Source organism: Eleutherodactylus coqui, chromosome 1, assembly GCF_035609145.1.
Source record: "Eleutherodactylus coqui strain aEleCoq1 chromosome 1, aEleCoq1.hap1, whole genome shotgun sequence".
Lineage (NCBI taxonomy): Eukaryota > Metazoa > Chordata > Amphibia > Anura > Eleutherodactylidae > Eleutherodactylus > Eleutherodactylus coqui.
In genome coordinates this window covers 399,152,851-399,175,498 of record NC_089837.1, presented here as the reverse complement: position 1 = coordinate 399,175,498, position 22,648 = coordinate 399,152,851, and the positions used below count along the sequence as shown (strand labels likewise).

At 42.6% G+C, this 22,648-nt stretch overlaps 1 protein-coding gene across 2 annotated transcripts in view; it reads left to right on the top strand.

The window, feature by feature from the left end:
• NALCN (sodium leak channel, non-selective) overlaps positions 1–22,648 on the top strand; it is a 421,791-nt gene that overhangs the window by 384,902 nt on the left and 14,241 nt on the right. For both annotated transcript variants that reach the window (XM_066593014.1, XM_066593005.1), the window contains 3 exons: positions 1,228–1,296; positions 3,779–3,927; positions 21,567–21,660. In XM_066593014.1, coding sequence (XP_066449111.1) covers positions 1,228–1,296; positions 3,779–3,927; positions 21,567–21,660 — 312 coding nt within the window. The remainder of the gene's footprint in view (positions 1–1,227; positions 1,297–3,778; positions 3,928–21,566; positions 21,661–22,648) is intronic.

Sequence of the window (22,648 nt, the reverse complement as noted above, 5' to 3'; positions counted from 1 at the left end):
GAAGAGAGAGCGGAGCTATAGGGGATTAACCCATAGCCCTTCTCTGCCTCTCCCTGCTATGGATTAATCCCTCATAGCTCTGCTCTCTCTCCCTGCTATGGGGGATTAATCCATACTCACGTTCTCTCTCTCCCTGCTAAGGGGAAATCCCGAAGCCCTACAGGGCTTCTTCTCTATCTGCTCCTGGAGCAGCTGTGCTTTTTAAAGCACAGCTGCTTCAGTAGATGGGTAATTTTCATGTACATGAAGTTCGGGTATTCTGTGCATGAAACATTGCTCGTTCACGTGATTTTTACACTTGCGCCGTGATTTTTTTTGCACGCTTATTAGTGTGCAAAAAAAACCAAACGCTTGTGTGCCCAAGGCCTAAGAGTCACAAGGTTGCACTGTAAATAAAGTTCAAGTACCTGGATATGACCATAATAGTTAAAACATTGGGTGGGATTTAATAAGAAATCATTTTGTACCGTAGTCTTAAATTATACTTTGTCAGAGTAAAATGCACCAAACTATCAAGAGGCGCATTTATCTTAAAATTAATGAATTTGGCACAACTTGGGCTGCTCTGAAAACAGAAAATGAAATCTATGAGCAGGCATAGATTTGTGCCAAAGATTGCACCATTTCTATCTTTCGACTTAGTAAATTTTTGATAAACATGCAGACCATGCCCTCTACAAAATGGCCACACCAACTCTCTCTACTTTTGGCAAGAGTTGCACAGAATGTTGAATTATTGCGCTGTTTGGGGGCATGCAATAATTAGCAACACGTATTGGCACAGTTTACACTAATAAAATGGCACAAATACATTGACATATGTGAGTAATTGTGTTTAAAAAATATCCAAAAATTGTGTTGAAAAAAAATCACAGTTATTGGCAATGGACACATAGCCACTGCTTCTATTTAATTATACCATTTGAGTAAATGTTTCCATGTAAGGTGCACATCTACAGTATGTTGTTTCAGTTTGTCCTTGCGGCTATGGAACTTATTTTGGGTATAGAGTATAATATTAGTTTACAGATAACTCTAGTATTTCAAATGCCATTAAAAGGTGACGTTTTAATGTACAGGATATATCCAATTAGTATTGTTAAGCTATACTTAACGATTACTACATGTAGAAAGCCATAGTGAGAAGGCAGTCCTTCTGCAAGTCAGCTTTAAGAATTGTGTTCCTCCCAAGAAGCTATTTCATAAACGTGAACTTTTCCTTTACAGAATGAATACACATATATGATGGGTGCCTGCATAATTGTCTTTAGGTTTTTCTCCATATGTGGAAAACATGTAAGTATCTTTGTTTTTATACATCTGTATATAGATGACATATGTTGCCTCTGCTACACATTTGTTGTTAGTATTCACAACCTTAGCACATTGCTCCAGCACTGAATGGGTGCCCGCAGGACATGCAGCAAACCACAAATGTCAGCAAGTAGAACTTTCAGCCCTAGTCTTCTCCATAAAGCAAATACTTTTTACATTAATACAAATATAAACAATTAAACACAATACAATAATCACTGATAAAGCAATGTAATAACAAATATCAAAACCACAATGTAACCTTTTTGGGAATTCTTCGGTAACAAATACAATATGCTAAGTTCTATTCGGACGGCCATGTGCAAGCTGATCCTGTAGAAAACATGTGCAAAAATACTGTGCCACACCAGGATGCTGTTTGATGTTTACGGACCCCACACACTGCATGCTTTACTTTGATGTGTGAAAACAGACAAGAATAGGACATCGGTTCATGGAAAAACTTGGCCGCCTGAAAAGACTTATGGGCTATTACTGGCCTGTGTTCAATATATGATTTACCGTATATACCGGCGTATAAGACGACTTTTGAACCCCGAAAAATCGGGTCTGAAGTCGGGGGTCGTCTTATGCGCCGGTAATACAAAAAAAAAAAAAGTGTAAAAAAAAAAAATTCATTACTCACCTCCCCCGGCGTTCTGTCGCGCTCCGGCAGGATGTCGCTCGCTCCTCGTCCCCGGCGCAGCATTGCTTTCTGAATGCGGGGCTTGAAATCCCCGCTTCCAGAAAGCTAGTACACACGCCGGCAGCCATGACAGCATTGAATGGCTGTGATTGGCTGAAGGCGCACGTGTTAGCAATCACACCCATTCAATGATGTCATTGAATAGTGTGATTGGCTGAAGCCACGTGTGTTTTAGCCAATCACAGCCATTCAATGATGTCATTGAATAGTGTGATTGGCTGAAGCCACGTGTGTTTTAGCCAATCACAGCCATTCAATGATGTCATGGCTGCCGGCGTGTGTATTAGCTTTCTGGAAGCGGGGATTTCAAGCCCCGCATGCAGAAAGCAATGCTGCGCCGGGGACGAGGAGCGAGCGACATCCTGCCGGAGCGCGACAGGACGCCAGGGGAGGTGAGTAATGATTATTTTTTTTTCTCCACTGTATAGCGGCGTATAAGGTGAAAGTTGGGGGGTCGTCTTATACGCCCCGTCGCCTTATACGCCGGTATATACGGTATATGTACCCCAAAGTGGTTCTATTAAAAAAAATGACTCACCCCACAATAAATAAGCCTTCATATGGGTACATCAACAGAAAAATAAAACATGAAATGTGCTATTACAGTGCAAAAGTAGAAAAAAAAATACATGTGAGATATTGTTGTAATCATACCAACTTATAAACTTTCATGCTCCGAGACAGAGGGGGCTTACTGAAAAAGGTTCTCACTACCCAGAAGCGAAAAGCTAGGTCCAACTAGGCATGGGCCTCCTCTCTCCAAACATAACATAGCAGCCACATGGCCTATCTTCATGGTGATATGTATCCCCCTGGCCAGTGCACAATGTCGACAGATAGGCCGATGGATAGGCAGGTATTCCTGCAGACATATATGTGATCTTTGTTCACAGAGCTTTTCCTAGTAATTTATGTTTTTAAATTGCTCTGTAATTTTTTTAAGCATTTTTTAAAATAAATCTCTTCTCCTAACCTTTATCTTATCTTTCTATGTGGGGAGAATTTTTGCCATACTTTAGGAACAAATCTTTTAAATAAGCTATGAACCAGAATGTCTTTCTCCAAATCATGCTTCTCTTAAATAGTCATGCTGAGAGAAAAATAACTACCCTCAATTTACTTTTATCTCCAAGTAGAGCATAAAATAGCTTTTTCATGGTCACTTGTTTCATGCCACTTAGCTTGTCAATTTACAGCCTTACTATTCTCATCTTAATTGTGTTTTGGTTGTTTAATATTAGATATAAAATACATTTTATTCCATGAGTAATTTATCTTCTTGCGTGCAAATTTTAAGAAAAAAGCATCAATCTCACAGTAACCCCATTCTACTTATCTTCGAACCCGTAAGGATAGTGTGGCATTTAGTTAGGTCTGATTGAATGTATAATGGACAACGTTTCCAGCAGCTAATAATAACTGATCTTTTCAATGAGTAGTAGTTCTGGGATAGTTGGATATAAAGCCTTTTTCCACCCATTTCTTCCTCTCGGCATTCACTAGAATCCAACAGTATCCAACATGCAAAGCAGTCACCCGTAATATGTGCTACTGTGTGTACTATAAGATATGGGGCTGGGCTAGGACAAGCTGCCTCTACAGTCCACGAGCAATGCCCATCATGTCACATTGGCATGACGTCACCATATCTGTATTGGTTGGTAAATGCTACAAGATCTGTTAGATAGTATATAATGTGGTCAAAGCTACGGTTGAGAAGATTTCCTAAGCAGTTTTTCTTAAATTCCTGTCTTTTAGGTGACATTGAAGATGCTGTTGCTGACTGTTGTTGTCAGCATGTACAAGAGTTTCTTCATTATTGTAGGCATGTTCTTGTTGCTTCTTTGCTATGCGTTCGCTGGAGTTGTTCTTTTTGGAACAGTGAAATATGGTGAAAACATTAACAGGTAAGTAAGTGGCAGTGTCACAGAAGCGCAGATTGTGCAATGTCTTGTATGCTAAACATTGCCACAAAACATCACTGCACCACTCCAGGTGGAAAGCTACTTTCATGGGAGCAACAGCTCAGTTTAAGACCACCTTCAGCCAAGCATATGTCCACTCTGTTTTTGGTCTGTGTTTGAAGCTATGGATCTATTTACATAGCTGTATTTATCACAGGCATGTTTTAAAATGCAGCATTCTCTCCTTTTGTCCATTTTTGCCTCCGTATTTGTATTAATTGGTATAATATTTTCTATTGGGCAAAAACAGACCTGTATTTGTAAAAAATAAAACCAATGACAGCAAATATGGAGGCAAACGCAGATTAAGCAGTGATGAAATACTGAGGACATATGTTTGTAATGTCATCTGTAACCTGTCCATATTATGGATACGTGACAATACGCTCAGGTGAAACTGGTCTATATCACCTTCGTCAGTTCGTAAGATGACCTCACACATTAGATCACTGTAATCAGATTTCAGCTATTTAGCAGATTGTCCGATTTGTAACTGGGGCCTTCAGTTTTACTCCACATATATTGTATGTATTCTATATCCAGTGTCAATAATGATCAGGTTTTATTTTTTTATTTTCGATTAAGATAATATTTCCAGAGTGAAAAACTTTAAGGAAAGAATAAAAATACAACTGTGATATTGGTGCAACCAGTAATCTAGTTATTTAAGAGAGATTTACCTTCTAACTAATTAATGCTCCGGGACTTATATTTACGTCATGGAGGTTCATGGTTTGCCCCACTGCATCACAAGTTCATGTACCCTATGGGGACTGGAAAAAAAGGAAAAATTGGTTTAAAAAAGTTTTACCAAATTAGTAAAATAAGAAAAAGCAATAAATGTTTAAAAACCGTTTGCCATATTAATAATAAAAAAACAAAACATATTTGGTATCACTGCATCCGTAAAAGTCCGATCATCAAAGTAATGCATTATTTACGATGAACGTCATCAGAAAAAATTAAATAAACACCGCTAAAATTGTGCTTTTTTGGTCATCTCGTCTCCAAGAAAAAATATAATAAAAAGCTATTAAAAAGTCATATATTTTCCAAAATGGTTCTAATAGAAACTACAGGACGTCCTACAAAAAATGAGCTCTTGCACAACTAGGTCGCCGAAAAAAAAAAAAGTTATGGCTGTCACAAGATGGCAGCAGAAAATAATTTTGCTTCTCCAAAGATAATGTATTTTATATTTTAAAAGTAGTACAGTAATATATATATATATATATACTAGCGTACCCGTCGCGCGTTGCTGCGAAGACAGACATACATACATACATTCGTTTTTATATATCTAGATGACGGCAGCAGCGACCACTGAGGTTTTGTAGGCCGCTGCTTCCCCCTTGCAGGCTGAATAAAATAGCCGTTGGGTGGAACATCCAATTTATCCGGCTGCTGTGGCTTCTTGGGAAGATAGCCTAGTACATGTTTGCCCACTTCCAACTCCAATGGAGACTGACTGTAAATGGCTGGCGTGCTCTAGTATTTATGGTTTCAAGCTGTACGTGTCATTGCATACAGTCTATCTATCTATCTATCTATCTATCTATCTATCTAGGTTATTGCATACAGTCTATCTATCTATCTATCTATGACATCCGGAAATGAGAGAATTAGATTCCGTACATAAAATTTGAACGCTAATTCTTTGGCGCTTTGAATTGAATAATCGAGTTGGGACCCATTAACTTTTCCTATTTATGACATAATCAATGCTCGTGCCAAATTTCAAGTTTCTATGACATTGGGAAGTGAGAGAATTAAATTCCGTACATAAAATTTGGACGCTAATTCTTTTGCGCTTAGAATTGAATAATCGAGTTGGGATGAGACATAAGGCCTTGCCCATAAGCATTCCCCAACCTCCAAGAACTGAACCTACCTACCTGAATGAGATTTTGTAGGCCGCTGCTTCCCCCTTGCGGGCTGAATAAAATAGCCGTTGGGTGGAACATACAATTTATCCGGCTGCTGTGGCTTCTTAGGAAGATATCCTAGTACTTGTTTACCCACTTCCAACTCCAATGGTAATTGGCTGGCGTGCTCTAGTGGTTCCAAGCTGTACGTGTCATAATAGAGCCTTAATGACATCACAATGCAGCTTTATAGAACATGTTGGGGCATGTTCAAGGGCGTCCGATGTTGATGACATCAGTGATGACATCACAATAGCAGGTGGCTTACTTATTCGATCTACGTGGGGGGGGGGGCGTAACTTTCGACGACGCTCGCGCGCCATTTATCGTAGGATATTTGTACTATGCCTATAATCTTCCCAGGAGTGTACTTAACAACTTCCCAAAGTTTCATGGCGATCGGATGAATGGTGTAGTAGCGCATAAAGGACAAACAGACACGCACGCACGCAGACACGCACGCACGCACGCAGACAGACATACATTCAATTTTATATATATAGATATATATATATATATATATACAGTTAGGGCCAGAAATATTTGGACAGTGACACAAGTTTTGTTATTTTAGCTGTTTACAAAAACATGTTCAGAAATACAATTATATATATAATATGGGCTGAAAGTGCACACTCCCAGCTGCAATATGAGAGTTTCCACATCCAAATCGGAGAAAGGGTTTAGGAATCATAGCTCTGTAATGCATAGCCTCCTCTTTTTCAAGGGACCAAAAGTAATTGGACAATGGACTCTAAGGGCTGCAATTAACTCAGAAGGCGTCTCCCTCGTTAACCTGTAATCAATTAAGTAGTTAAAAGGTCTGGGGTTGATTCCAGGTGTGTGGTTTTGGATTTGGAAGCTGTTGCTGTGACCAGACAACATGCAGTCAAAGGAACTCTCAATTGAGGTGAAGCAGAACATCCTGAGGCTGAAAAAAAAGAAAAAATCCATCAGAGAGATAGCAGACATGCTTGGAGTAGCAAAATCAACAGTCGGGTACATTCTGAGAAAAAAGGAATTCACTGGTGAGCTTGGGAACTCAAAAAGGCCTGGGCGTCCACGGAAGACAACGGTGGTGGATGATCGCCGCATACATTCTTTGGTGAAGAAGAACCCGTTCACAACATCAACTGAAGTCCAGAACACTCTCAGGGAAGTAGGTGTATCTGTCTCTAAGTCAACAGTAAAGAGAAGACTCCATGAAAGTAAATACAAAGGGTTCACATCTAGATGCAAACCATTCATCAATTCCAAAAATAGACAGGCCAGAGTTAAATTTGCCGAAAAACACCTCAAGAAGCCAGCCCAGTTCTGGAAAAGTATTCTATGGACAGATGAGACAAAGATCAACCTGTACCAGAATGATGGGAAGAAAAAAGTTTGGAGAAGAAAGGGAACGGCACATGATCCAAGGCACACCACATCCTCTGTAAAACATGGTGGAGGCAACGTGATGGCATGGGCATGCATGGCTTTCAATGTCACTGGGTCACTTGTGTTTATTGATGACATAACAGCAGACAAGAGTAGCCGGATGAATTCTGAAGTGTACCGGGATATACTTTCAGCCCAGATTCAGCCAAATGCTGCAAAGTTGATCGGACGGTGCTTCACAGTACAGATGGACAATGACCCCAAGCATACAGCCAAAGCTACCCAGGAGTTCATGAGTGCAAAAAAGTGGAACATTCTGCAATGGCCAAGTCAATCACCAGATCTTAACCCAATTGAGCATGCATTTCACTTGCTCAAATCCAGACTTCAGACGGAAAGACCCACAAACAAGCAAGACCTGAAGGCTGCGGCTGTAAAGGCCTGGCAAAGCATTAAGAAGGAGGAAACCCAGCGTTTGGTGATGTCCATGGGTTCCAGACTTAAGGCAGTGATTGCCTCCAAAGGATTCGCAACAAAATATTGAAAAAAAAATATTTTGTTTTGGTTATGTTTATTTGTCCAATTACTTTTGAGCTCCTAAAATGTGGAGTGTTTGTAAAGAAATGTGTACAATTCCTACATTTTCTATCAGATATTTTTGTTCAACCCTTTAAATTAAACGTTACAATCTGTACTTGAATTCTGTTGTAGAGGCTTCATTTCAAATCCAATGCGGTGGCATGCAGAGCCCAACTCGTGAAAATTGTGTTACTGTCCAAATATTTCTGGCCCTAACTGTATACATATATATATATATATATATATATATACACATTTGGTATTGTAGTAATCATACTGACCCACAGAATAAAGCTATCATGTCATTTTTGCTGCAATGTGTACACCGCAGAAAGAAGATGGTGGAATTTATTTTCTTTTCCATTTCACTCACATTATATAATACACTAGCGTACCCGTCGCGCGTTGCTGCGAAGACAGACATACATACATACATTCGTTTTTATATATCTAGATGACGGCAGCAGCGACCACTGAGGTTTTGTAGGCCGCTGCTTCCCCCTTGCAGGCTGAATAAAATAGCCGTTGGGTGGAACATCCAATTTATCCGGCTGCTGTGGCTTCTTGGGAAGATAGCCTAGTACATGTTTGCCCACTTCCAACTCCAATGGAGACTGACTGTAAATGGCTGGCGTGCTCTAGTATTTATGGTTTCAAGCTGTACGTGTCATTGCATACAGTCTATCTATCTATCTATCTATCTATCTATCTATCTATCTATCTATCTATCTATCTATCTATCTATCTATCTATCTATCTATCTAGGTTATTGCATACAGTCTATCTATCTATCTATCTATCTATCTATCTATCTATCTATGACATCCGGAAATGAGAGAATTAGATTCCGTACATAAAATTTGAACGCTAATTCTTTGGCGCTTTGAATTGAATAATCGAGTTGGGACCCATTAACTTTTCCTATTTATGACATAATCAATGCTCGTGCCAAATTTCAAGTTTCTATGACATTGGGAAGTGAGAGAATTAAATTCCGTACATAAAATTTGGACGCTAATTCTTTTGCGCTTAGAATTGAATAATCGAGTTGGGATGAGACATAAGGCCTTGCCCATAAGCATTCCCCAACCTCCAAGAACTGAACCTACCTACCTGAATGAGATTTTGTAGGCCGCTGCTTCCCCCTTGCGGGCTGAATAAAATAGCCGTTGGGTGGAACATACAATTTATCCGGCTGCTGTGGCTTCTTAGGAAGATATCCTAGTACTTGTTTACCCACTTCCAACTCCAATGGTAATTGGCTGGCGTGCTCTAGTGGTTCCAAGCTGTACGTGTCATAATAGAGCCTTAATGACATCACAATGCAGCTTTATAGAACATGTTGGGGCATGTTCAAGGGCGTCCGATGTTGATGACATCAGTGATGACATCACAATAGCAGGTGGCTTACTTATTCGATCTACGTGGGGGGGGGCGTAACTTTCGACGACGCTCGCGCGCCATTTATCGTAGGATATTTGTACTATGCCTATAATCTTCCCAGGAGTGTACTTAACAACTTCCCAAAGTTTCATGGCGATCGGATGAATGGTGTAGTAGCGCATAAAGGACAAACAGACACGCACGCACGCAGACATGCACGCACGCACGCAGACAGACATACATTCAATTTTATATATATAGATTAAATAGTACCATTAAAAAATACAACTCGCCCCAAAAACAAGCCCTCATACAGCTACGTTGATGAGCCAAAATTAAAAAAAAGAGAATAAGGGCCTTATCCTTAAGGAATTAAAGGCGTTTTCCAGACTATTTTTATTGATGACCTTTTCTCAGAATAGAGGAGGTCATCAATAGTTGGTCGACTAGGTTCTGCTGCTCATTACCCCGGCCGATCAGCTGTTAAGGCGCCCGCTGTTAACACCAAGAGAGTGTATGGAGTGAAAGCAGATGGCACCGACTAATGTGTGTTGGGGCCTATGCCGGTAATTAAAGGCACAGCTCTCAATTATTTTAATGGGAGCTGCACCTGCAGTTACCAGCATCGGCCACTACACATCTGCTTCCGCTCATTGCACTTTGTATTGACGTTCACAACAGGCACCTGAACAGCTGATCGGCTTGAGTCCCAAGCAACTGATCCCAATCGATCAACTACGTGTAACCAAACTTGAGGATAGGTCATGAATAGAAATAGCCTGAACAACCCCTTTGAGATCCAACTAAAAAAACTCTTCTGCTTGACATTTTCTGTTCTACGCTTGTCTCCTCACCATAGCCTTGAAAATACGAAATCTTGTAATAAAATTCTAAGATTAATAACACTAAATGTAGACAAATTATACAGAGTTGATATAATTAAAACCACATATTGGGTATAAAAATGTTATTGTAAATGAAAAAGTATTAACCAAAATGTTGGCACAATTTTGTTGCACATTATCACATTTTGAGCCATGTTCCCTGCTTGCTCAGCTCTGTCTCTTTTCACATGAAGCTATACCCACTAATTGAAGTAAGGCACGAAAAATGTCTAAAATGCATAATAAATGTGGTGCAAAGCATGTACACCAGTTTGCTTTGGGGTTTTTATGGCAGAGCTTTAGTGAATTTCTTTCATTATGTCCATTTTTGGATTCACCAATAAGTGGTTACAATTAGACTTTTTTTTAGCATTTTAAAAGTGCACTTAACCCCATAGTGACAGCCCCATTGCTTTTTTATGTCCTAGCTAAGTGGGCTTTGAGATTCAGCTGCCCTGATAGATCGGATCTATCAGGGCAGCTGAGATTACTCACCCGCCTTGTCGGTGTTGTCCCACGGTGCACTGGTCCTCCAGGACCCGTCGTCGCTCTTCTGCGCATGTGCGCCAGACTAATGACGTCACGCACATGCGCAGAAGGCCGGGAGCCCTGGAAAATTTAAAATCTCCTAGCTCACGGTTCCTGAAGGTAGCCAGGAACCAGGAGAAGTCACCGGAGACCGCGGTGAGCGGTCCCCGGGTCCGTGATCGCCGCTACCCAATGAATAGCGGCGATCGCGAAAAAGTTTTTAAAAGTTTTAAAAAGTGCAGTTTCGACTCCCCTCATGGATCGGATCCATGAGGGGAGGTGAAAATACTCACCTTGGGTCCTCTGCGATGTCCTGGTCTTCAGGGACCCGAAGTCCCCTTCTGCGCATGCGCGCCCGATGTCAATCATCGGGCGTGCACACAGAGGGGCTCGAGCCCTGGTAAATTCAAAATCCCTCTGCTCCTGGCTACCATGTATAGCCAGGAGCAGAGAGAGGTCATCAGCAACGTAATCACTGTTTTCCAATGGATAACAGTGATCATTTAAAGTGAAAAAAAACTTGTAAAAAAGTTTTTAAAAAAAAGTTTTGAAAAGTTAAAAAACATATCCGTGAGGGAGGATGAAATGACGTACCTAAGGCCCCTAGATTTATCCACGAACCTTACCCCAGTTTCTGCGCACGCGCCCGTCACCAAAATGTCAGACGCATGCGCAAAAGCTGTGGATTGCCAGGGTAATTTAAAATCTCCCTGCTCCTGGTTACAAAAGTTAGCCGAGCGCCTGGAGATTTTTTTTGGGGGGGGGGCGCGGTGAGCGGTTCCTGGTCACGTGTTTACCGGTATCCAATAGATAATGGCGATAACGTAAGAGTAAAAAAAAGTGAAGCTTCATCTCCCCTCACCGATGCAATCTTTGAGAGGAGATGGAACTTTTTACTGGAGGCCTGCGTATTTGAACCCCAACGTGATCCTCCTCCGTGAACTTTCACGGCAAAACACCGGACACATGCACAGGAGACGGGGAGCTCAGGAAATTTTAAATCTCCTTGCTCCCGGCGATCAACGGTCGCTGAGAGCCTGGAGCAGTGACCTCGTTCTGCGGGCCCCCGTCCTGTGATAAAAAGTTGGCGATCTACTTTAGGCCGGCCTCACACGACCGAATAGGAATTACAGATTCCACATACGTCTGATCCGCAGTAATACGCGGAACAATCGCATTGGATTACAGAATTCCTCTCACATTAGTGGGTCGGAATTGCGTAATCCACTCGCAGAAAATAGAACGCAGCATGTTCTATTTTACCGTGGATATCCGTGACATAGAGCCTATTGTGCTCCATGGTCGTGGATATACCTGCAGCCCATATGCAACTACATTGTGTACAGCAAAATATTCCATGCAGGAAAAAGTGTAATCCACGCTTGCTTGAAGAGTAAAATTTGTAATCTTCTTTTATTTAGTCATATTTAAAATTACCAGGTATACAAATCTCTAAACCAGACGTGTATCGGCTGCACAGAGCCTTCGTCAGTGGTATGATCTGAACAGAGTGTGGGACCAGCTTAAATAGGTGTAACAGAGCAAATAATTACAGTGACTGTCAGCTGTACAGGTTATAGGGCAAAAGGGAAAATATACAAAAAACATCAAACTATTACTGGTAGGATAATGCTTATAAATGAAACTTGTGATCAAACACATATCAAACACATATCAACATGACACGAAATGGATACCATCGGGCGCTCTGCCAAAACTTCATATATTCCATTTGTTGCAAGATTAACCCCTAGTTGCACTTTATTTACATCTATTGTGGTTGAGCTTCACAATTGTGTTACAAATGACCATATGAAATTCCCATTGTTATACTATAGCATAATACTTAGCTCCCCTTTATAGAGCAGTAAGCCTGCATATTCAATTATATCAAAAAAAGAAGAGAAAAAAAAAACCTCCCTATTTCTCTCCATGAAAAAATATCCTACGTTTATTCTTGCATATAAAATGTTTCTATATACATGATATTAGTCTGACTTGCAGTGTGGCGCCCTGTACTTTGTGTACAGGCTGCGGGTACCCGCGTCATAGCTAAGCGACAGTGCGGGAAATACAAACAAAAAAAAAGGTGTACTGCGCATGACCGCCCGTGTAAGTACGCAGTTATGCGCAGTACATTACATGGCCATACACCGCGCCACGGCCGGGCTCACAGCTGGGATCCGCTGCAGGCCTTCGCAAGTGGATTGAACATAAGGCTGTGTGAGCCCAGTATTATTCAGATCACGACCTGTAATACATAATTTACAAGAAGCCCCGGGAACGCTTGCCTTCCTGCAGTTCCAGGAGCAGCTTGTTGAGCACCTTCTTTTTAAGACCGCCGCACCTCAGCAAGCTTACGGAGACTCACAGGGCGCCACTTGTTACACCCCATCCCTGCCGATCAAGAAATATCCCACAAAAAGCATGAGAGGAGGGGGGTTACCTGGTTTTATTGCCCATGTGCCCATCCCAACCAGCCTCCGTAATTACCTGTCTTCGGAAATACCACACAGTTCACATTATTACTTTTATCTAAGATTTAGGGAACGCCAAAAATGGTGGAGGGGAAGGGGGGGGGGATTTTTTATTCTGTACAAGTCAGCAATGACGCCTGGAATTTATTCAGTTGTGTCCTGCAGTCCAACGGGTGTTCCCTCCATTATAGGCCTAGCCATGTGTCCTATAAGGAGCTTAGGGCCACAACGGGAATGGTTCTAAACACGGGACAAACGGGGGTATCCATTTTAGGGTGACCGTCTTCATTTTTATGTACACTGTACAAAAAAAGCTGTATTTAAATTGACACAATTGCCAGAAAAAGGAAAATCATAATCTTTTCCTTCTGCTTTGCTTAGATTAATTCAAATACTGTGGGGTCAAAATATGCAGTACAAACCTAGATGAATTCATTAAGGGGTCAAGTTTTCAAAATGGGGTCATTTGAGGGGGTTCTTTATCATTTTGGATGCTCAATGGCTCTACAAGTGGGCAATGGGGCCTGGAATTTATTCAGTTGTACAATGAAATCCAACAAGTGCTCCTTCCATTATAGGCCAACCATGTGTCCTGTAAGTAGATTGATTGATTTGTGTGCTGTACAAAAAAATAGTTTTTAAATTGATACAATTGCCAAAAAAATGAAAATTGTAATTTTTTCCTACTGCTTTGCTTAGATTTATTCAAAAATTTTAGGGTAAAAATACACAGTACACCCGTAGATGAATTCGTTAAGGGGTCTAGTTTTCAAAATGGGATAATATGTTGGGGTTCTCTGTCGTTTTGGCCGCTCAAGAACTCTACAAGTGGGCAATGGGGCCTAAATTACCTTCATGCTAAATTTCTGTTCTGAAAGCCACCGACTACTCCTTACATTTTGGGCCCTGTTGTGCATCCAGACATAAGATTAGGGCCACAATTGGTATGTCTCTAAACACGGGACAAACAGGGGTATCCATTTTGGGGTGCAAGTCTTCATTCATGTGTGTGCTGTACAAAAAAAGCTGTTTTTAAAATGGCAGAATTGCCAAAAAACGAAAATCACAATTTTTTCCTTTTGCTTTGCTTGAATTAATTCAAAAACTGTGGAGTCAAAATAGGCAGTACACCCCTAAATAAATTCGTTAAGGGATCTAGTTTGCAAAATAGGGTCACTTGTGGGGGTTATTTATGGTTTTGGATGCTCAAGAGCTCTACAAGTGTGCTATGGGGCATAAAAGGCCTTCAAGCAAAATTTCTGTTCTGAAAACCACCGACTACTCCTTTCATTTTGGGCGCCGTTGTGCATTCAGACATAAGATTAGGGCCACAATGGGTAGATTTCTGAACACTGGAGAAACAGGGGTATCCATTTTGGGTTGTCAATCCTCATTTTTATGTGCAGTATAGGAAAAAAGTATGTCTTTAAAATGAGATATTTGCAAAAATATGAAATTTTATTTTTTCGCCTCTAAATTGAATTAATTCCTGAAAAAAACCTGTGGGGTCAAAATACTAATGATTCCCCTCAGTGAATACATTAAGGGGTGTAGTTTTTAAAATGGGGTCATTTGTGGGGGTATTTATCGTTCTGACACCCATGAGCCTTTGCAAACTTGGCTTGCTGTAAGAAAACAAAGTGTTCCTCAAAATGCTGAAAAGTAATGTTAAATTTGTACGTCATCTAAGTGGTTTAAAAAAACATGAAAGTTTTTCAAATGTGCATTAAGAATACAGTAAGCAGACTGAAATATATGTCCTATCAAAAATTTGTACTGTATGTTTGGACATATTTGAGATATTACAGTTGAAAATGTGAAAAAAATGACAATTTTCTCTAAATTTTTCCAATATTGGTACTTTTAATAAATATTCACAAATTCTATCGGTCTATTTTTACAACCTAAATTAAGTACAATATGTGACAAAAAAACAATGTTAGAATCACTTGGATATGCAAAACCTTTACGGAGTTATGCGATGTTGAGTGACACATGTCAGATTTCCAAAATTTGGCTCCGTCACTAAGGCGCAAACAGGCTTCGTCACTAAGGGGTTAAGCTATACCACTGCTCAGCCACTACACTGTATCTCATTTACTCAAGAGTAGGGATGAGCGAGTATACTCGCTAAAGCACTACTCGCTCGAGTAATGTGCTTTAGCCGAGTATCTCCCTGCTCGTCCCTGAAGATTCGGGGGCCGGCGCGGGGCGGGGAGCTGCGGGGGAGAATGGGGAGGAACGGAGGGGAGATCTCTCTCTCCCTCTCTCCCTCCCGCTCTCCCCTGCTCCCCGCCGCGACTCACCTGTCAGCTGCTGCGGCTCCCGAATCTTCAGGGACGAGCAGAGAGATACTCGGCTAAAGCACATTACTCGAGCGAGTAGTGCCTTAGCGAGTATACTCGCTCATCCCTACTCAAGAGTAATCCTAACAAAAGAAGTGGAAAATTAATTGATAATGCAATGTAGTATGGTGCTCTATTTTGCCGTTCTTTGCTGAAGAAGTTTCTTGGAGTGCAATTTTAACCCCTTAACGACGGCCCCATCGGGAAACTACGTCCTCAGAAAGTGGGCCTTAATCCTAGAGGACGTAGTTTTATGCATCCTCTTTGGATTGATGCCCACTGGCCTGAGGACGTGACAGCTCCATGCTGTCGGTGCCCACAGGTAGCCGACAGCATGGAGCTGTCATCCCAGGATGCGGGCAGTCCCCCCCCGGTATTGCGATCGGCGCTATAAAATGAATAGCGCCGATCGCAAAAAAGTAAAGAAAACAGTGTTAAAAAGTAGTAATTCAGCTGCTATGATGGATCGGATCCACCAGGGCAGCTGAAAATACTCACACGGCTTGTCGGCGGTGTCCCCCGGAGATCTGGTCCTCCCGGACCCGCCGGCGGCCTTCTGCGCATGCGTGCCTGACGATGACGTCACGCGCACGCGCAAAAGCCCGGGTGTCCCCGGAAAATTTAACATCTCCTGGCTCCCGGCTCCTGAAGGTAGCCGGGAACCAGGAGGTGTTACCGGGGACCACTGTGAGCGGTCCCCGGGCCCGCGATCACCGCTATCCATTGCGATAGCGGTGATCGCGAAAAAGTTTAAAAAGTAAAACAAAAGTAAAGTTTCACCTCCCCTCATGGATCGGATCCATGAGGGGAGGTGAAGATACTCACCCCCGGTCCTCTGCGATGTCCCGATGTCCCGGGACCCGAAATCCCCGTCTGCGCAAGCGCGCCCGATGATTGACATCGGGCGCGTGCACAGAGGGGCTCGAGCCCCGGGAAATTCAAAATTGCTCTGCTCCTGGCTGCCATGTGTAGCCAAGAGCAGAGGGATGTCACCAGGGACATGATCACTGTCATCCAATGGATGACAGTGATCATGTAAAGTAAAAAAAAAAGTGCAAAAAGTAAAAAAAAATAAATAAAAAAAGGGGTAAAAGGTAAAAAAAAAAAAAGTAAAAAAAAAGTTTTAAAAAGTTAAAAAAAAGCTTGCGTTTCATCTCCCCCCACGGATCATATCCGTGAGGGAGGATGAAATGACGTACCTAAGGCCTGCGGATTTATCCGTGGACCTCACCCCAGCTTCTGCGCACGCGCCCGTCACCAATGTGGCAGGCGCATGCGCAAAAGCCGTGGTTTTTTAAAATCTCCCTGCTCCTGGCTACAAAACTTAGCCGAGAGCCTGGAGATTTCACGGAGGGCCGCGGTGAGCGGTTCCTGATCACGTGTTCGCCGTTATCCAAAGAATAATGGCGATCACGTAAAAGTTAAAAAAAGGTGAAGCTTCATCTCCCCTCACTGATGCGATCGGTGAGAGGAGATAAAAATTTTTACCGGAGGTCTCCATATTTACACCCCGACGCAATCTTCTTCCGTGAACTTTCCCGTATTCTGCGCATGCGAGCGCCGGCAAAACACCGGACACATGCGCAGGAGTCGGGGAGCCCAGGAAACTTAATATCTCCTTGCTCTCGGCGACCAACGGTCACCGAGAGCCTGGAGCAGTGACGGGTGGCCTCGTTGAGCGGTCCCCAGTCACGTGAAAAAATGGTAGCGATCTACCTTTGGCCGGTCTCACATGACCGGATAGGAATTACGGATTCTGCATGCGTTTGATTAGCGGTAATACGCAGATCAATCGTATTGGATTACACAATTCCGCTCACATTAGCGGGTTGGAATTGCGTAATCCACTCGCAGAAAAGAGAACGCAGCAGGTTCTATTTTACCGCGGATATCCGCAACATAGAGCCCACTGTGCTCCATGGTCATGGATATACCCGCAGCCCATACGCAACTACGTTGTATACAGGCTGCGGGTACCCGCGTCATCGCTAAGCGACGGTGCGGGAAATACAAACAACAACAACAAAAAAGGTGTACTGCGCATGACCGCCCGTGTAAGTACGCAGTTATGCGCAGTACATTACGCGGCCGTACGCAGGGTCACAGCCGAGCTCACAGCCGGGATCCGCTGCGGGCCTCCACAAGTGGATTCCCCATACGGCTGCCTGAGCCCGGCGTTATTCAGACCGCTACCTGTAATACGCAATTTACAAGAAGCCCCGGGAACGCTCGCCTTCATGCACTTCCAGGAGCACCTTGTTGAGCGCCTTCTGTGTGAGACCGCCGCACCTCATCAAGCTTACGGAGACTCACAGAGCGCCACTTTTTACACCCCATCCCCGCCGCTGAGGTCAAAAAATGACTCCCAAAAAGCATGAGAGGAGGGGGGATACCCGGTTTTATTGCCCCATGTGCCCATCCCAACCAGCCTCCATAATTACCCGTCTTTGGAAATACTACACAGTTCACATTATTACTTTTATCTAAGATTTGGGGAACGCCGAAAAGGGCGTGGGGGGGGGGGATTTTAGGGAGTCAATTTTTATTCCGTACAAATGAGCAATGGGGCCTGGACCTGGAATTTATTCAGTTATGCCCTGCAATCCAACTGGTGTTCCCTCCATTATAGGCCTTGCCATGTTTCCTGTAAGTAGATTAGGGCCACAATGGGTATGTTTTTGAACACGGGACAAACGGGGGTATCCATTTGGGGGTGAACGTCTTCATTCCTATGTAAACTGTACAAAAAAAAAAGTTTTTAAATTGACAAAATTGCCAAAAAAATGAAAATTGTAATTTTTTTCTTCTGCTTTGCTGAAATTTATTCAAATACTGTGTGGTCAAAATACGCAGTACACCCCTAGATGAATTCGTTAAGGGGTCTAGTTTTTAAAATGGGGATATTTGTGGGGGTCTTTATAGTTTTGTACGCTCAATGACTCTATAAGTGGGCAATGGGGCCTGGAATTTATTCCGTTGTACCCTAAAATCCAACAGGTGCTCCTTCCATTATAGGCCTAGCCATGCGTCCTTTAAGTAGATTAGGGCCACAAGGGGTATGGTTCTGAACACGGGACAAACAGGGGTATCCATTTTGGGGTGAAAGTCTTCATTCCTATGTGTGCTGTACAAAAAAAACAGTTTTTAAATTGATACAACTGCCAAAAAAATGAAAATTGTATTTTTTTTCCTACTGCTTTGCTTAGATTTATTCAAAAATTGTAGGGTAAAAATACACAGTACACCCCTAGATTAATTCGTTAGGGGGTCTAGTTTTCACAATGGGATCATTTGTGGGGGTTCTCTGTCGTTTTGGCCGCTCAAGGGCTCTACAAGTGTGCAATGGGGTCTAAATCACCTTCATGCTAAATTTCTGTTCTGAAAGCCACCGACTACTCCTTTTATTTTGCGCCCCGTTGTGCATCCAGACAAAAGATTAGGGCCACAATAGGTATGTCTCTGAACACGGGACAAACAGGGGTATCCACTTTGGGGTGCAAGGCTTCATTCATGTGTGTGCTGTACCAAAAAAGCAGTTTTTAAAACGACAGAATTGCCAAAAAAACGAAAATCACAATTTTTTCCTTTTGCTTTGCTTCAATTCATTCAAAAACTGTGGGCTCAAAATGGGCAGTACACCCCTAGATAAATTCATTAAGGGGTCTAGTTTTCAAAATGGGGTCACTTGTGGGGGTTCTCTTTGATTTTGGCCGCTCAAGAGCTCTACAAGTGTGCTATGGGCCTAAAACTCCTTCAAGGAAAATCTATGTTCTTAAAGCCACCGACTACTCCTTTCGTTTTGGGCCCCATTGTGCATCCAGACATAAGATTAGGGCCACAATGGGTATGTCTCTGAACACGGGAGAAACAGGGGTATCCATTTTGGGATGAAAGGCTTCATTCATGCGTGTGCTGTACAAAAAAAGCTGTTTTTAAAATGACAGAATTGACAAAAAAATGAAAATCACAATTTTTTCCTTTTGCTTGGCTTGAATTCATTCAAAAACTGTGGGGTCAAAATGGTCAGTACACCCCTAGATAAATTCGTTAAGGGGTCTAGTTTTCAAAATGGGGTCACTTGTGGGGGTTCTCTTTGGTTTTGGCCACTCAAGAGCTCTACAAAAGTGCTATGGGGCCTAAAACGCCTTCAAGCAAAATTTATGTTCTGAAAGACACCGACTACTCCTTTCATTTTGGCTCCCGTTATGCACCCAGACATAAGATTAGGGCCACAATGGGTATGTTTCTGAACACGGGAGATCGGGGGTATCCATTTTGGTGTGTAAATCCTCATTTTCATGGGCTCTATAGGAAAAAAATATGTCTTTAAAATGACATATTTGCAAAAATATGAAATTTTATTTTTTGTCCCCTAAATTGAACTAATTCCTGAAAAGAACTGGTGGGGTCAAAATACTCATGACACCCCTCAGTGAATACACTAAGGGGTGTAGTTTTTAAAATGGGGTCATTTGTGGGTGTATCTATTATTCTGACACTTATGAGCCTCTGCAAACTTGGCTTGGTGCAGGAAAACAAAGTGCTCCTCAAAATGCTGAAAAGTCATGTTAAATTTGTACGTCCTCTAAATGGTTAAAAAAAACACAAAAGTTTTTCAAGTGTGCATTCAGAATAAAGTAAACAGATGGAAATACATATCTTATCAAAAATTTGTACAGTATGTTTGGACATATTTGAGATATTACGGTTGAAAATGTGAAAAAATGACAATTTTTTCAAAATTTTTCCAATATTGGTACTTTTAATAAATATACACAAATTATATCGGTCTCTTTTTACAATCTAAATGAAGTACAACATGTGGCGAAAAAACAGTGTCAGAATCACTTGGATATGTAAAGCCTTTACGGAGTTATGCCACGTTGAACGACGCATGTCAGATTTCCAAAATTTGGCTCCGTCACTAAGGCGCAAACAGGCTTCGTCACTAAGGGGTTAATTGTAATTGTGAGTTTCTGCACAACTTAATTAAATAGTTAGAACTAAGGATAATTAATAATCAGCACCTGTAAAAGCCAGTGTGAACTTAAAGGGACTTCCCAGCTGAAAACCTTTGTGGCATGTCATAAAAATATGATCCATGGGGGGACTTTCTGCTAGGATCTCACTAATCCAAAGAATGGGGATCATTTTCACTGCTCTTGTTAAATAGTGACCATGCATCCATCCTTAGGCCTCTTTCACACGACCGTAAGTGTTTTTACGTGTGCCCAGATGGCATGGGCCTGGCGCATAAGCGCAGAGGCCGCCATGCCGTTGCCCTTCCCTCCCCCTCGCTGGCTCACCTCCTCTCCCCTCCCCTCTGGCTGTTTGCAATAGGAGGGGGTGGGGTGGAGCTAAGCTCTTGCCCCTCCCCACCCCTTGTCTGCAGACAGCAATTGCAGCAGGCGGGATGGGGCGGCCCTTTGCTCCGCCCCTATCCCATCCCTCCCATTGCTAACAGACAGAGGGGAAGAGAGGGGAGAAGCGAAGAGGGAGGGAGTTTAGCAGTCACGCTGCTAAACTCCCTCCCACCTCACTCCTCCGGCCGCTGTCATTCGCTCCTATAGGAGCCCATGCAACGGCCGACGTATTCCGGTCGGAAAGATAGTTCCAGGACTATGTTTTCAGCCCGGTGTGAAAGCGCCTGGCGCTATATTGGCACAGCCGAACGCTTTCACACCATGGGAATACAGCCATGTGATCTGATGCATTGGAATCCAGTACATCAGATCGTAACGTAAATTGGGCGGACGTGAAAACGGCGACCGATATACGCTTGTGTGAAAGAGCCCTTAGGAAAAATCATGTGCTTAAAAAACACACAGCTATTAGAACCAATGGTTTGGATGAAGGAATCTGAATGTTCCTATAGGAAGGTACTGGTTCTAATTGCCCCATGTTTTTTAGGTACATGATTTTTGCGTGCGTAGCTCCCCATGTGAATGAGGCCTTACACTGCCACTAGGGAATGAGACTCCTTAATTCAGCAAAAAATAAATCGCTTCTAAGGACATGTTCTAAAGGCTATTCACTTTAGATAAATTAAACTTCTGCTGTTTTAATTTATTTGGTCTTTTCTAGACATGCAAACTTCTCCACTGCAGGGAAAGCTATAACTGTCCTCTTCAGGATAGTAACCGGCGAAGACTGGAATAAAATAATGCATGACTGTATGGTGAGTAGATGACTACAGATTGGGAATAGTTTTGGGGGCAGGAGAAACCTGATTGGATTTTATTTTAAATCAATCAAATTTCCAACAGCAGACATTTAGTTAGATCTAGCTGTGGTTCAGTCATAGGGCTGTGTATTTTATACTTCGTTTTCCCGCTATTATTATGTTTATGCTGGACTCGCACAGTGCTGTAGTGGTGATTTTTGAAAGTAAAAACACAGATGCCAGATGTTTGCTATAACTCAGTAATCACTACCAAATCAATTTATATTTGTTTCTTCCTTTGGCATTTTGACCATGTTTAGGCCTCATGTCCACTTACAAATTCTGATTTAAAATCCGCAGCGTTTTTCCTGCACGCTGATCTGCGCCCCATAGGGATACATTAGACACCCGCAGGTAGTTAAATACCTGCGGATGTCATTTTTCCCTGCAGATGCGGATCCACGTGCAGGAAAAAATCTGGACCATGCTCCATTTAGGTGCGGGTCTGCCGCGCGGACGGCTCCCGCAGGCTTCTATTGAAGCCTATGGAAGCCGTCCGATCCGCGGGAGACCTAAAATCATAATATACTTACCAGCTGCGGGCCGTGCATGTCTTCACTTCTTCCCGGCCGGATCTTCTTGCTTCGGCCCGGCGGACGTGCCCGGCGCATGCGCGCGGCACGCAGCCGGCGTGCCGATCACATCCGCCGGGCCGAAGAAAGAAGATCCGTCCGCGAAGAAGGGAAGACACGCGCGGCCTGCAGCAGGTGAGTATATTCTATTTTCAGCGCTCATGTCCGCGGGGCAGGAGGGACCCGCTGCGGATTCTCCATGGAGAATCCATAGCGGGCCTGATTTTCCCCGTGGACATGAGGCCTTACCATTCACTTTAATAGTATAACTTTCCAAATGGGTCATTAGGAGTTTGACGATATGAAATATGTCAGCTTCTTGACTTTAATAAAAATCCTGTTTATTTTATTTTTTACTCCAGTATAAATGC